This window comes from Athene cunicularia (genome assembly GCF_003259725.1).
Source record: "Athene cunicularia isolate RWA chromosome 3 unlocalized genomic scaffold, athCun1 chr3_part1, whole genome shotgun sequence".
NCBI classification, from domain to species: domain Eukaryota; kingdom Metazoa; phylum Chordata; class Aves; order Strigiformes; family Strigidae; genus Athene; species Athene cunicularia.
The window spans coordinates 108,021,623-108,037,336 of NW_020799097.1; the positions used below are offsets into that span (position 1 = coordinate 108,021,623).

The 15,714-nt window shown below is 40.4% G+C and overlaps 2 protein-coding genes across 5 annotated transcripts in view; one reads left to right on the forward strand and one right to left on the reverse strand.

Annotated features, from left to right (window-relative positions):
- Nucleotides 1–65: 65 nt before the first annotated feature.
- MSH6 (mutS homolog 6) lies at nt 66–14,350 on the forward strand. 3 transcript variants are annotated; one of them, XM_026846323.1, is made up of 9 exons: nt 66–1,136; nt 3,837–4,003; nt 5,514–8,061; nt 9,413–9,678; nt 10,284–10,401; nt 12,529–12,618; nt 13,225–13,379; nt 13,557–13,756; nt 14,181–14,350. In XM_026846323.1, the coding sequence occupies exons 1-9, from the start codon at nt 977–979 to the stop codon at nt 14,260–14,262; spliced, it is 3,786 nt and encodes a 1,261-aa protein (XP_026702124.1). In that variant the 5' UTR covers nt 66–976; the 3' UTR covers nt 14,263–14,350. The 3 variants fall into 3 exon arrangements, with proteins under 3 accessions (XP_026702124.1, XP_026702125.1, XP_026702126.1); XM_026846324.1 differs by lacking the exon at nt 66–1,136 and adding an exon at nt 3,018–3,721; XM_026846325.1 differs by lacking the exon at nt 66–1,136 and adding an exon at nt 3,023–3,721 and having other exon boundaries at nt 5,517–8,061.
- The window catches only part of FBXO11 (F-box protein 11), a 40,064-nt gene continuing 38,666 nt past the window's right edge, over nt 14,317–15,714 (reverse strand). For both annotated transcript variants that reach the window (XM_026846327.1, XM_026846326.1), the window contains exon 22: nt 14,317–15,652. In XM_026846327.1, coding sequence (XP_026702128.1) covers nt 15,523–15,652 — 130 coding nt within the window. In that variant the 3' untranslated portion in view covers nt 14,317–15,522. The remainder of the gene's footprint in view (nt 15,653–15,714) is intronic.

A 15,714-nucleotide genomic window follows, 5' to 3' on the forward strand; every position in this document is an offset into this window, starting at 1 on the left:
GGCCGGGGCCGGGACCGTTTGGATGCGCCTCGGAAGCGGGGCGGAGTCCTGTGGCCTCCCCTGAGCGGCGTGTGGTGCTGCAGGCCGGCGGCCTTCTCCCCTAGCCGGGGTCAGGGGCGGCGGGATAACGGCGGTGTCTGCAGAGCGGGGACCTTAACTTCCGTTTTTCCTGGTTTGAAACACATTTTTTCACTAGTGCCTAAATTCTCTTTCTGCTCTGTATCGTGATGGTAATTGTCTCAAATGTCAGCTAGCTAACTGTCGCTGATTGTTTGGCCTGGAGGAATACCCCTGTCATCAGTGGTAGAGTGTGGCTGCGGCTGGGTTGAAATCACGGGAGAGAAGGAAAGAGCAAATAAAAGCTGCATCGGGTGCTTTGCTGTGGAGACTGAGTTTTTATTTATTCATTTATTTTTTTGTAGCTTGAGGGTTTTTTGATATCTTACTCATGCCCTGTTGAGCGTTAGTCTCTACAGGAAAACTTGTCTTAGTTTTATGCAGGTTGACAATTCATATGTAGTCTCCAATCTTTTTTTTTTTTAGTTAATGCCTTGTTGGACCCGGTTACTCTCTCCTCCTCCCTTAAGAAATCCACTAAGACTCTGGTTACAGGTGGCTCTAGATGGCCCAACCTGAGCAGAGAGGTTGGACAAGATGACTTCCAGAGGTCCCTTCTGACCTCAGCCAGTCTTCTGTGACTATAAAGCTCTGTCTCTGTGGGATTCAGTAGAACTTGGAGGAGCAAATCCAAAAAATCGTTTAAGAAATGTGCAGATGCTGATATAGAAGGACTGTATAATCCAGGTTCCGCCACCTAGGAGCCTTCCAAGACCAGAGGGCAAGCTGCTTGGAAGCAGTCTGCAGTTATGTTTATGAAGAGGGATGTTTTAAATGTTTATGTTCCTTAAAATGATGCATCTGTTGTCTTTGCAGTGTCCCCTGTGAGTATTCTCCTGGTGACTTGGTCTGGGCCAAGATGGAAGGTTATCCTTGGTGGCCATGTCTCATATACAACCATCCAACTGAGGGAACAATAGTCAGAGGAAAAGGAAAATCCACTCGTGTCCATGTACAGTTTTTTGATGACAGCCCTACAAGGGGCTGGGTCAGTATTAAATATCTGAGGCCATATAAAGGTAAGAAATACAAATAAAACTTTTTTAAATGGAAATAAGTTTTTGGGAAGTTTTTCCAAAACTTGTTTTGGAAAAACAGTCATGGAGTATAGCGTATGGTATTCTCCATAGAGAACGAGCAGCAAAACCAACATTAGTGTTGAGTGGGAAAGCATGCTTTGGACTTTGTAAGTTAATGCAGTTTTTGAGGGTTACAGGTGTGTTTGTGGCTGTACAGTTCTTTAAACATAAAACACAGCCCTGTTGTTTTGATTAGAATATAAAGCTTCTTTATGTTTTAAGGTTTTTTCCTTTATTTCTCACATCAATATAGAAATCTAAAAGATAAATCCACCTTCAATTATTAGGGATGTTAAACCCAGTTTTTAAGCAGCTATTTGGGAACTGCAGTTTGTCCAGAATCAACAGACTAGGTTCAGGATGTTAGGTGACTAAAATTAATTTGACTGTGGTGTTCTTTCTTTTAAGCAATGCAGTACAGGTTTTTTTTAATAAAATATGTATCTTGAGAAATCAGAGTGTTTTTTAGGGTAGTGCTTGTAATTACAAAGCAGAGTTGGTGTTTGTCATCTTGAAGGAAATGACTTAGATAACTAATGAAAAATGTAATTGAGAATTAAAACAACATTTTGCATAATAAATATTGCCTTATTAATAATCATGATCTGTTTTCTCCTTGTCTTACAATAAAAAAAAACCTGTGAGTCATTGGCTATAAGTTGTCATGTGTAAATCATGTTGCTGTAAACTGTCATCTTGTTAATCAAACAAGTGCTTTGGGTGTAATACAGTATTTTTGATACACTGTAGGGTTTGCTTATGTCAGTGAAACAAATGAATTTAAACAGTTTCTTCCTTTTTACAAGTCAGAGTTCTATCTCATGTGATCACATGGTCATCATTTTTTGTTTGTTTATACCTAAATGTACTGCACTTAAGCCATAGTGAGTTTCAAATTAAAATGATATTGTTACTACCATAAGCATTATCATAACTTAACACAAGTGAGTTGGTCCATAGTTTATATGTATCTTTCCTGAAAGTATTTTAAAAGACTCAAATGCATTTTAACAGCTTGCAGTTCCACTTAGCAGGAAATGCAGGTAAGGAGAATTGTTTACCAAAATAAAATTGCAGATAAACTAGAAGTGTTCAGAATGTTTAAGCACAGAAATACTGGTCTATCTACCACTAATGAGGTTAACACAGAACAGAGTAAAAATATTTAAAATGCTTTGCTTTTGAATCCAGACAAAAAGCATCTGTGTATACAAAGTAAGAGTGTTGGAATTTTGGGGTAAGAAAATGGAGAATTTTCTTACGTTGTGTTGTTGTTTGTAACTGAATAAATACTAGACATCACAGGCTAGATTTCTAACAGTTGGGTATGCAAGCAGTGGAGTTACTTACAAGTTGGTTAGGTGAATATGCAGGTGTTGCACACTTGAGTATGCAGTTAAATTATATGATGAGATTCTTCTCTCATTGTTAAATTGCCAATATTAAATGCAAAATATTTTTAGATTGTTTCACTGCATTTGAAAAACTAAAATGGGGATCAGGTTGAAGCGTTGCATTTGTGCTGTAGGAGCAGCTACTTGTAATCCATGCTTTGCTACTGCAAGCTGAAAGAAATGAATGTGAGAACGAACTCTGGCTTATTTCTGAGATAGCTGGCCTCCTGCGAATCAGCTGCCTTTTGTCTACTGTGGACTTAGAGCTGAAGCTTCAGTTAATAGCAGTGTATGAGGGGATTCACAAGACCTGTTCAAGCAGATCCTACTGTTGTTTGCAGCCAGCTAAACTTATAAGAGCAGAAAAAGGAATCACCCTTCCTCATCTACAGTGTACTCTTGTTGTCCCCCTTCTTTCTTTCCCCAAGTTGAATATATGTTATATATACCATTTGTTTCTTGAGCATGACATTAGGATGAATCTCAGTGTCTTTGGGGACCTTTTCTAGAAATGGGTGTGTAGACTGATTGACTTTGGTGTTGTGTTTATGTATGGTTAGTGGAAGGAGGAACTGTGGTGCTCAAGGGATATGAAAGAGGATGAGGGATGGTGCAGTTATTAATAGCAGGCTTTGCTTGATACCCTGCAGTGTCAGGATAAATTGCCAGCATGACTGATGATCAGCTAATGGCTAATCAGTTGGTGTTGGGTTTGGACACCTTGCTGCACTTACAGGAGCAGTTTGAATGGCCAGCAGCAGAGCTTTAGCCAAGAGGTCCTTGTCATGGGTGACTGCCCATGACTTGAAGATAACTTCATGGTTGAACTTACCAATCACTGCCAAAATAGCTGTGTGGTCTCAGTCAGGTCTGCTGCTCTGCTAGTATAAAGTGCTGCTTTTCAATAGTAACCAAAGTTAGCGTGAGGGTGTTTAGAGCTTTGTTTAGAAGTATTCAGATGTGGTAATGAGTTACAGAAATAGAAGCAATTCTTCAAGCGTTTATGTTCTAGGCAGGCATTACATTTGTGAGTGTTTAGACTTTCTCTAGGGGTAGTTTATCAGGCAGAATGTGTGATGGGCTGCTGGATTTAAGATACTGTGGGAATGACTGGTAATAACACAATGTTAGGTAATTATACTAGTGTTGAATACATTTAAAAGTGAAGTATGAACGCTAACTTAAAGGACGGGCTAAATGCTAGACTAACTTCAGTTTCTGAAAAATTATTCATGTTTTTTTACAGGTTCATCAGATGGGGAGACGCTGAAGGGAGGTATGTTTTACAGTACAAAGCCTGAAATTAAAAGAGCTATGGTGCTAGCAGATGATGCAATGAGTAAAGATAAAACTAAGCGACTTGAACTGGCAGTATGCAGTGAACCTTCAGACACGGAAGAGGAGGAAATGGAGGTAAAATTTTTCTTACTTGCTGTCATTTTCAGAAATAGTGCTAGAAACTAGAAGCTCTCTCTTGGAACTAAGCATGGAATATCCTGCAGTTCTCTGGTACAGTAATCACAGTTTATCTGCTTTTTAATCATGCGTGCATATATATCCGTATGTCTCTTTTTGTACTGCTTCTGTGTTGTCAGGTCATATGCTGGTCTCACCTTTTCTAGTTGGAGAGACTAGTCTAATATCTCTCAGGTGTTCTGTGTACTAAGGATTGACCCCAAAACTAACTTAACTTCTCTACATCTCTTCATTGATCACTCCCTGGGTAACCCAGGTGACCCACTTTCTCAATCATACTTTTTTTTTCTGGTGCATCTTTTTATCTTCTCTGTCTACTATTCATATTCCGAGTTCCCCTAAGTTCAATCTGGTTTAAATTTGTCATAATATAGACATTTATAATTTTCTGAGTATTCATCTTAAGGTTTCAAATCACATTTTTAGAGCCTACCTTCATCTTGTAGAGTAGCACTAAAATACAAATTCTTGCACTGTTAACACCAATCTGTTGGTGGGGTAAGTAAAAAGAGATCTTTTATTATATTGTATTCGTGTTGTATTGTGAATGATTTAAATATTATTGCAGTACCACCATATGCATTGAAATGGATTTCTTTGGAAAGGAATGGTATGAGGAAACTCAGTGGGATTGTGGTTGTCCCTGCCTCCTCTCTCTGAAATGGCCCATCTACTCTCTCTCCAGTGTGACACTGCCTCGAGGGTCAGGTGCCACAGCAGGCATTGTGTTATGTTCGTGGCAACAGTGCAGTGGGCACTGGCACTTTGTACTCATTACAGTCCCTCCACTGCTGTTTTTCTCCAGAACTAGAGCTGGAGTTCTTAAAAATTTCAGGTTGAAAAGGCAAATAATGGAGTTTCTTTTCTTTCTCCTAGATGTGCACAGTCTTCTTGTAGGTTACTATAAGGTAGTATGTTTGTAGGTGGAAATAGGTAGCTAATTAAAAAAAAAAAACAAAACAACCCCCAACAAAAAACCTAACCCAAAAACCCCAAGCAACAAAACTGCCCACAAAAAAACATGGTCAAAACTCATGTAGGCTAGTACTGAAAGGCTGCAAAACCCAGTCACATTTCTGACATAGGTCAGTAGGAAAAAATTAGAGAGTTAGCTTATGGAGGTATTTCTCCTTTGTGCTATATTTCATATACCGTAATGCCTTTTGTCCAGATAAAGTGTTTTGTTCATCAGCATCACTTATGCAAAGTAATGAATGAGGCTGTAGAGAATACAAAGAGGAGACATTATGCTACTGGCTGGTAGTAGTTCGTTATCCAGAAAAAAATTGAAAATCTGTGAAGGTAAATGGAATTGGCTGTGGCCTTACTGACTTTTGCTTGAAGTATCCTCACTACTGCATTATTGCACATTTTTGTGCTTTTTGTAGCAGTGATACTTTACTTTGTAGCCAGAATTTTCTATAGGTAAAATAATCTATTTTTCCAGCAGATGAGTGAAAGTGCCTCAGGCAACAGTGATGACTGCAATAGTGAGGAGGAGGATGTGAAGAGTAATAAGCGAGTAATGAGCAGGGAAAGTGCCATAAAAGCCAAAAGAAGAAGAGTGTTGGATTCTGACAGTGATCATGATGGCTCTGACGTAGAGTTCAAGCCTGATGTGAAAGAAGCAGCAAGCAGTGAGGAAGCTAGTAGTGGGGTGGATGAAAATGAATCCACTGACACAGAGACAGACACAGAGAGTGTTGCAGAAAGCCCCATAAAAGTCCCTTCTAAACGAAAGAGAAGAGAGATAAACAAGCCTGCTAAAAGGAGTAGCTTAGAAAATGAATGTTCTGAAACACCCAAAAGAGCAGCAACGGTTTCTTTAGAAGCAAAGTCTAAGCTGACATCATTTGCAGCACCTGAAAGTTTTGAATCTCAAGCAAATGCTTGCAGCGGAGGCGTCGGTGGCTTCGCAGTATGGGAACATGAAAAGCTTGACTGGCTGCAGGAAGGGAAAAAGAAAGATGCGCACAGGAAACGTCAGGGTGACCCTGATTATGACCCGTGTACTCTGTATGTACCCGAGGACTATCTCAACAAGTGTACACCAGGAATGCGGAGGTGGTGGCAGCTGAAAAGTCAGAACTTTGATGCTGTGATTTTCTACAAAGTTGGAAAATTCTATGAGTTGTATCACATGGATGCAGTCACTGGCGTAAATGAGCTGGGCCTGATCTTTATGAAAGGTACTTGGGCCCATTCAGGTTTTCCAGAAACTGCATTTGGCAGATTCTCTGATGTTCTAGTGCAGAAGGGCTACAAGGTAGCACGTGTTGAGCAAACGGAAACTCCCGAAATGATGGAAACGCGCTACAAGTCAATGGCCCACCCAACAAAATTTGACAAGGTCGTACGCCGAGAAATATGCAGAATCATCACCAAAGGAACTCAGACTTACAGTGTTCTGGACTGTGATCCCTCTGAAAACCATAACAAATACCTTCTGTGTGTTAAGGAAAAAGAAGACTCTGCTGGACAACGTGTTTATGGGGTCTGCTTTGTTGACACGTCAGTGGGGAAGTTTTATGTTGGCCAGTTCTCAGATGACCGGCACTGTTCGAGGTTTAGGACTTTAGTAGCACATTACACGCCTGTGCAGGTACTGTATGAGAAGGGGAACCTCTCTGTGGACACACAGAAGATACTAAAGGGCTCGCTTGTTTCTTGCATTCAGGAAGGGCTGATCTCTGGTTCACAGTTCTGGAATGCATCTAAAACACTAAAAGTCCTTCTTGAAGAAGGATATTTCAAGGAGAAACAGAACTCTGAAAATGGATGTTCTCTGCCCTCTGTAATCAACTCTCTGACGTCGGAGAGTGACTCGCTGGGATTAACTCCTGGTGAAAACAGTGAGTTAGCTTTGTCAGCTCTTGGAGGATGTGTCTTCTATCTCAAAAAATGTCTGATTGATCAGGAGCTGTTATCGCTGGCAAACTTTGAGGAGTATGTCCCTGTGGATATTGATACTGCAAAGACTACAAGTTCAAGTAGTTTCTTTGCCAAAACTGGCCAGCGGATGGTGCTGGATGGAGTCACCCTGATGAACTTGGAAGTCCTGCAGAATGGAACCAATGGAACCACAGAAGGCACTTTGTTGGAAAGGATTGATTCTTGTTGTACGCCATTTGGGAAGCGACTCCTGAAACAGTGGCTCTGTGCTCCACTTTGTAATCCTAAATCCATCAACGATCGTTTAGATGCTGTTGAAGATCTTCTGGCAGTGCCAGAAAAAATGTCTGAAGTTAGTGAGCACCTGAAGAAACTTCCTGACCTTGAAAGGTTGCTCAGCAAAATTCACAGTATTGGGTCACCACTTAAAAGTCAGAACCATCCTGACAGCAGGGCCATCTTTTATGAAGAAGTTAAATACAGCAAAAAAAAAATTGCTGACTTTCTGTCTGCACTGGAGGGGTTTAAAGTAATGAATGAAATTGTTGATGTCATGGAAGAAATTGCTGGTGACTTCAAATCTAAAGTCCTTAAGCAGCTAGTGACCCGCAAAGCCAAAAATCCCGATGGCCGCTTCCCAGACTTGAGTGCAGAGCTTAAAAGATGGGATACTGCTTTTGATCATAACCAGGCTCGAAAGACAGGAGTGATTACTCCAAAGGTGGGTTTTGACCCCGATTATGATAAAGCACTACAGGATATTAAAGCTGTGGAGGAAGATCTCCACAAGTACCTGGATAAGCAACGCAAACTGCTTGGATTCAAATCCGTGCTGTACTGGGGAGCAGGCAAAAACCGATACCAAATGGAAATACCGGAAAGTGCAATATCACGTAATTTGCCTGAGGAATACGAGTTGAAGTCAACCAGGAAGGGATACAAACGTTACTGGACCAAGGAGATTGAGAAGATGCTGGCTGCAATGGTTAATGCTGAAGAGCGCAGAGATGCAGCACTAAAAGACTGTATGAGGCGTTTGTTTTACAACTTCGATAAAAATAGCAAAGACTGGCAGACAGCTGTGGAGTGCATTGCTGTGTTAGGTAAGAGGTTTTCTTCATTTTGACATAGAGTAAAAACACTTTTGTACAGTAAATAACGGAAGTCTGATCTGGGTAAGCAAAAAAGGCTTGTTGCCAGCTCTTAATTTGTAGTTTAAAAACTCATGATTGTGACAACAGCATTGATAATTAACAGTGATCACCCGTTTCCTTCCTGTCAGTAAATGGCAAGAACAGTTGCTGGGTCTTGATGTTTGCAAGCTCTTTCTTCATTCCTGTTGTGTGATTGTATGTGTGCAGCTGAGTTTCTCACAGTTCAGCACAGCCTGGTGTGTCTCACTGCTGCTGGGATTCTCATGTAGGGATTAGTAGCTTCTTATTAAATGAAGGCAGTGATGCAGATGGAGATGTAAAAATCTTAACCTGCTACTCACCTCCCTTTCATCCAAGCAGGCTGCTTTCTCAGCAGCCTTTGAAAAGAAAAAAAGTGGTCATTGTCACTGCCTTGAAAGAGATAACTCTAGTAGGAAGACTTCCCCAAATCTTCCTTAAATTTCTGGGGTCTCCTGTAGTCCCTTCTCAGGGTTGGCATACTCTTGTACTGTGAATTTGCTGCTAGCGTGAGGCACTCTGGGATGTCTTTGTTCCAGGGAAAAATGAAAGCACTCTCTGAATGCCACTGGGGCAGAAAAGGGCCAACAGGCAGGCAGTGGGTGTTGTCTAGGAAGGGCTTCTCTGAGTGGCCTGGGAGAGCTGGGGAGCTGTCACGTAGCTTCACCACAGTACTAGGGCAAGTACTGAACTGATTTTCAGTACAGTGGGAGCCAGCATTCAGGCTCAGCTGTAATACGTGTACATAAAGTCCCTAAAATCACATAACATGGTCTCATTTTGTAGGTAATCAGCTTTTAGAACCTTAGAACTAGGCTAATTAAGGGGGGGCTGTGCTGCTGCTTTCTGCTAGGCCAACAGAATTTTAATATTTATATAAATTTATTCTGGAAACTTTAAAGCAGTATTATGATTTTTAACAAAGTAATTCACTGTCACAGAAACTGCTTTCCTCTTTACTTATTTTGTTCCAAATTAAAAACCAATGTATGAAAATAATTTATACATGTACATTACAAAAATAGCTTTTGAAGTGAAATTATGTGGATTTTAAGGAATTCTAAACTAAAAACTAGAGGGGAGGATTTTTAATCTGACATCAGTAGAAATCTGGAATGAATGAGGAAAAGCTTGTTATTCTGTAGTACTTCTTGGGTGTTTTTGTTAACAGGAAAATGGAAAATTGTGTTTACAAAAATGCTATTCAATGAGTAAAAGCATTTCAGTGAATGAATAAAGAAGGTGAAAGAGTGACTTACTGGGATTTCTCTTAATCTTATAGATGTCTTGATGTCCCTTGCTAACTACAGTCAAGATGGTGATGGACCACTGTGCCGACCTGTAATTCTACTGCCTGTGGATAGTGCCCCTCCCTTCCTGGAACTTAAAAATTCACGCCATCCGTGCATTACAAAAACTTTCTTTGGCGATGATTTTATTCCTAATGACATTGTGATAGGCAGCAAAGATGAAGATAGCAGTTGTGAAGCGTCCTGTGTGCTAGTAACTGGCCCGAATATGGGTGGCAAATCTACACTCATGAGACAGGTGATTAACTATCTACATAAGACCAAATGTGCTAGCGTACCTCTGTGTTTTGCATAAAGGAATTACGTGAGGAGGTCCCAGCAGTGGTCTTCAGGGTATGCAGCACAGTACAGTGATTACACTGTAAAGACAAAATAGAATCTGGTAGAAAACACCCTTGTTTAAGATAGTAGACTTTCTACTTCTACTTACTTTAGTGAGGAGTAAGTTTTGTTTCTCTAAGGAGAGGTGGTTGGGAAAAAGTGATAGAGTATCTTTTATGTTTTTCAAGTGGTCTTATCCAGGACTTGGCATCATCTGGCAAAAGATGTTTCTGCAGGTTGAATGAGATGAAAATAGAGAACAGCAGCAACTGGGAAAGCAACAGGGAGTTTGCTTTATAAACACTGCTTGCTGTGATAAATTGTATTTTGAAGGCTCTCAGAGTAGTTTAGTCCTACTTGAGATTATGATGCTGCAGCCTGGAGCTGTTAAAACAGTGGGAAGCTTTATGTACTCTAGTCGTTGTTTTAGGGGAAATAAAGTTTCATTCCCTCATTCTCTGTGTGGAATTGAAGCTCCAAGCACATAGTAAAAACTTAAATGTTTTAATGTTTGTTCTGCAGGCTGGTCTCCTGGTTATAATGGCTCAACTGGGATGCTACGTACCTGCTGAAGTCTGCAGGCTTACACCCATTGACAGAGTATTTACGAGGCTTGGTGCCTCAGACAGAATTATGTCAGGTGAGTTTCTCAAATCCAGCTGTCCAAAGTGCCTTTGCCACCGAGTGAATTTCTTTTCTTGCTTTGACTGGCAAGCTGGAAAGGGATGATAGGCTATTGATTTTGCAGGGAAAACTGGGCAACTAATTTGTTGTCTCTCATTGTTCAGAGTAGAAACAATATTGTGGTTACGCTTGTTTGATATGCTTGCCCTTGATTATTTTTGACTGACAAGTAGGATCACTTTTTAATGAATATTTTTAATATCCAGCCTTCCAGCTGGATCCCAGTCAAGAGGAATATCTTTTTGGATGTTGTACAGCTGATTATGTTCCACTTACACATGTATCTTTTTCTAAGTGTTCTCGAACAGGACAGTGATGTTCAGGTAGCTGTTGTAGAGGAGTTGGTTTTGTATCTTCTTGCAAGGAGGTCTCTTTTTTTCAATCAGAAAGTCTGCCTTATGTCTGAAATCTGATGTTGTTAGATGATGAAGACAGGCAGGCTTCCATCTTAGAAGCAGTAGTTCTTGCAGTATTTTGTATCTTCCATGGAGAGGAAGACAGAAGGGGATGATGTGGCCACTAGAATGGGAAAGTCTGCCTGTGGTGGTAGGCAAAGTGTCATGGGGCTAGAAAAACAAAGTATATTTTGTGGTAAGAGTAGTACCACAGCTCATTTAAGGAGGGTGCAGATTTTCTGTGATCTTTCTGCTGAAAAATGTGGGTCAGTGAATATGAAAGGAGTTAAGCCTCCTGAACTTGTTGCACATAAGGAATATGGAAATGGATTATTCTGAGTTCTTAATTAAAAATATTTACACTTCCCCAAATCGACTTTTTTTTTCAGCTAGGGAGTTTTATTAAGGCTTTCTTTACGCAGCTATTTTACATTTTGTTGTAATTTCAGTACAAAAATCTTTAGAATGGAAGAGCACTTAAGTGCTTACGGTGGAAATAAACTGCCCTTTCTGCAAGAGAGAGGTGGTCTAGCATTTACAACTTTTTTTCTGTCAACTGAGAGCTATTCTTTTCTCTTCCAAATATGTGCACAAACATTTTAACATTTCACATCATGAGACTGAATGCTGCACAGCAGAACTAGCTTTGAAATCTGTTCTTGATGCATTAGTTTCCACATTGTGTAGAAATAAAAGAACAGCAAAAGTTGTTCTGTGGCAGTCATTTTGTAATGGATGTCAGTAGGACTCTTATGAAGTAAATTTTAAGTAGTATCATTTTTAAATTGCCTATGTAATTTTAGGGGTTTATTTTCTAAAGCCAATAAATGGTTATTCCTAAGCATTGTTAAAAACATATTCAATCCTGGGTATTTATCTAAAAAAATGCATGAATCAGGATTGCTGAACACTGCTTAATAATTGATGTTGAAAAACTTAAGTCAGAGCACAGCAGTGTTCATGCAGCTTGAGTACAGGAAGTAAATATTTGCCTGCTTTGAAATTACTTTAATTGCTGCTGCATGTGATTATTTGGAATGAACCCTACAAAGAACTAATAAATCTGGACTTTACACATGTGGATTTATGATCTGCAAGGGTCTGAAATAATCGTGTACTTCTGCTTGTAATCTGCTAAAAAACAATTTCAAGTCTAAATTTCAGGTCTCTTTATTTGGGTTGCTGGAACTCCTGTAAGATGTTCAGTCCTTAGCAGCAGTGTGTTTCATCACTTTTCACTCAAGTAGAACACATAGGAGTACAGCCTTATTTATCTGAATAATTCATTACCTTTTGACATCAACAACCCAAGCAACATAAGATTTTTCTGCTTGCTTTTTCACACTGAAAAGCCACAAACCTTAGGCCTGCCTTGTGCATTTAAGAGCAAGAAGGGGCAAAACATTCTCCCCATCTTGTATCCTTTGTGCCTTTTGTCCAGCTGGTACATGTGACCAGTGCTATTAAAAGTAGACAGGTAAGGCAGCCTAGAACTTAATTGTACTTGTGCCCATGCCTGTACTCTTGAGGAACCAAAACCTGCTTTGTCTGTCAAATGGAGGTTCATCTTCAGTTTGCTGTCAAGTTTCATTCTAGCTTCACCAAGACTAGTGTAGATTAAATTGTTTAGTTGTGGGTTTAGGATCTTTGACTGCTTCATGGTGCTTTTTTTGTCATTTCTCTTAAAGGTGAAAGTACGTTCTTCGTTGAACTGAGTGAAACTTCCAGCATTCTCCAGCATGCAACAGAGCATTCCCTTGTTCTTGTGGATGAACTGGGTAATTAGTCTATTTTGGAATAGGTGGAAATTAAATGTAAGATTAAAAACTAACTCTAAGATGGTGCTGTCTTAAGTGGGAACTTAAGTACGCAGGGGCAGCTTTATTGTGATGCTCCTGATGAACTGGTCAGTACCTATGTTAATTCTCCCTAAACATGTATCTCTTTGGTGTCCTGGGAATTAATACACCACATCCTACCCCCCAATCATTATTACCCTATTTCTAGCTGAGTTTTCCTGCTCTCCTTTGCATAATTACTTGCAGCAAGCCTGCAGCAATTCTCAAGAGAGCAGAAATGTCTTTTCCTGGAGTGCAGAGGAGAATGCAATTCTTACAGGGCAAATATTCAGGTCCTTTTACTCTGATGCTGCTGGCTCTCACTGGCAAACAGCAGTGAGTAATCTTCCACACAGTGAGGAGGGAGAAAAACAAACCATGCAAACATGCATCGCATTTGTCTTTAGAAAAGCAACTGTTGAGATTAACAAACAGAAGCAAAGATAAGGGGGTGTCCTATCTTTCCGTAGCAAGTAAGCTATGGATTGAGTTTACTTTGCCACTTTTGGTCCCAAGTATGCCAAAGCTTTTCCCTGTCTCTTCCAGGCAGAGGCACAGCTACTTTTGATGGAACAGCTATAGCGAGTGCAGTTGTGAGAGAACTCGCAGAGAAAATCAAGTGTCGGACTCTGTTCTCCACACACTACCACTCGCTGGTCGAGGATTACTCGCACACCACGGCTGTGCGGCTTGGCCACATGGTAGGTGTGAGTGTAACGCCCGAGGACGGGGTTTTGCCTCGTGGCTGGCACATCTCACCCTGCGTCTGCTTTTCTGCGCTCCTCCACCCAGAGGTGTCCCAAGAAAAGGATGTGATGTTTCATGCACTTATGAGTCTGTAGTATTATGTACACTGACTTGTAACTTACTCTTTCTAGGCATGTATGGTTGAAAATGAGAGTGAGGATCCAAGCCAGGAAACAATTACGTTCCTGTATAAGTTTATTGAAGGTGCATGTCCAAAGAGCTATGGCTTCAACGCAGCAAGACTTGCTAATATTCCAGAGGAAGTTATTCAGAAGGGGCACAGAAAAGCAAAAGAGTTTGAAAAAATGACTATTTCACTGAGAGTATTTAGGTAAGGCCTTGGTTTTTCACTTTTAACTTGCTTAGTAGTCATCCATTTTAAAACTTGGCCAGTGGCTTTTGCTCACAGTCTCACAGCAGAGGGGGCAGTTGCAGCTCTTTTTGCAAATAAGGTACTTCAGAAGCAGTGAGAAGGGGCTGCAAGAGGGCAGATATGACTACTCCTGCAGTACTTTAAGCCTTGGGTTGCTGTGCTAGTCTCTAGGGCTAAGAGCTTCATTCACACAGAGGTGCTGGGCTGGCTGCGAGCTGAGCCATGCCACAGGAATGCCCAATCAGCCCTGTGCCCACTGGGGCTGTGGCAGTAGCCCTGGCACCAGGCACGAAGTGGCACCCACGGCTTCTAAAGCTGGGTGAGTAATGGGAAGCCCCTTGGTGTCCGTGTTGCATAAAGCTAACTTCCTTCCTCCCCTTAGGTACCTGTGCCTGGTGGTGGACGGTGCAACGAGAGAGGCAAATGCTGTTCAGAAACTTACCGCTATGATCAATCACCTTTAAGAACACAAGTGGCTCTGTGCTGGCAGTTTCTCAAGAAGGTGGTATCAGACAACATTATGATCTAATAAACTTTATTTTTTAAAAATGACCATTTTTCCATTGTCTTTCCTAGGAAATTAAACCCTTTAATTCTTACCTACCCTCTACATAATGGTTATTGAGTACTCCACAATATATTAAGTCTAGATGTTATGGTACATGCATACACTTTCAGGCTGTTGATTACCCACTGTCACCAATACACATAAATGGAAAAAAGCTATGAAACTGTATAGGGCTGTATATATACTTGTCTCAGCTTCATTAGAGCAGGAAATTGCTGTGATTTCCAGCAGGTTATGTAAGTAATGTCCGGACTGTTCAAAAAAAACTATGAACAGAGTAAAATACAAGACTGTTTTGAGGAGACTTTCTACTGTGTACTTTAAAACATAGTAAAATTTCTTTCACAAAACTTAGTTACATGGGTACTTTGTTTTATAGTGCATTATAGTCTAGGAAGTCTCATTAAAACACTCGCTTTTTTTGTTAGGGTGGTTTGAGTACAGACTATTGCTGGGGCAGGGAAGGAGATTATTCTAACTTCAGAGGACACCAGAAAAATTGCTGGATATAATTTAAGATTAGTGTTTTCTCTTTCATAGAAAGAACGTACATACTGGGACATGAGTACAGTTACAGCAAGTCTAGGTGTGCTAACAAAACAGGACACATTCAAGTACAATAAGATTTTTTTGCTTGAAATTAGAAACAAACTACATGAGATTAAAGCATTAAAATCATATTTCTCAATCTGAATAAATGTTAAAAAAAACATCAAAAGAAATGCAGAAGTGCTAGCTCACATTTTTAACCATGTTACAAAAGCAATTGGTACCCATGTCCATAAAGGCAGCAACAAAGAATGCTGCTTGTCTACAGAATAGTACTACTGCAAATTGGACTGCGTTTCAATGCTACTTGTAAAAACACCAGCTTTCAGAAGTTGGTATCTGTACAAAATTGCAGCTTATTTTTCTTCACTTCTGTCCCTTCAAAGTCTTTGTTTACACAGTAATGCTAAAACGCCCAGTTCTGTTATCCTGAGTCAACATATTGCCACTTTCTTTTTTGGTAGGTTGAGCTCCATAGTGTCAACACCTCACACATCCGCTTTAATACAGTCTCTTTCTGCAGAATTGGGCAAGTATAACTTCCTCCAAAAAAAAAGTTTTAACAGTTATGATATTAGAATGGCAGGACTTTCTTTCTGAAAGGAATTCAGTTGTGCTGCAATGTATTAGATTCTATAGGTGGAGCAGAGTCATATAGTGTATCTGTATCATGTGTAGGCTCTCCAGCAAGCGTACAGGGGTTAGACAGTGTTCCAGCACCACAGTCACAGAAAAACCTACAAAGAGAGAGAGCTCTTTAGTTTCTACTTGACTTGCATTATCACAGTCACTCAACAGA

Coding starts and splice junctions, on each gene's coding strand:
- MSH6 (XM_026846323.1), top strand. CDS start 977: ATGGAAGGTTATCCTTGGTGGCCATGTCTCATATACAACCATCCAACT. Junction 10,402..12,528: donor CTCAGACAGAATTATGTCAG/GTGAGTTTCTCA, acceptor TTTCTCTTAAAG/GTGAAAGTACGTTCTTCGTT. Junction 12,619..13,224: donor TGTTCTTGTGGATGAACTGG/GTAATTAGTCTA, acceptor TGTCTCTTCCAG/GCAGAGGCACAGCTACTTTT.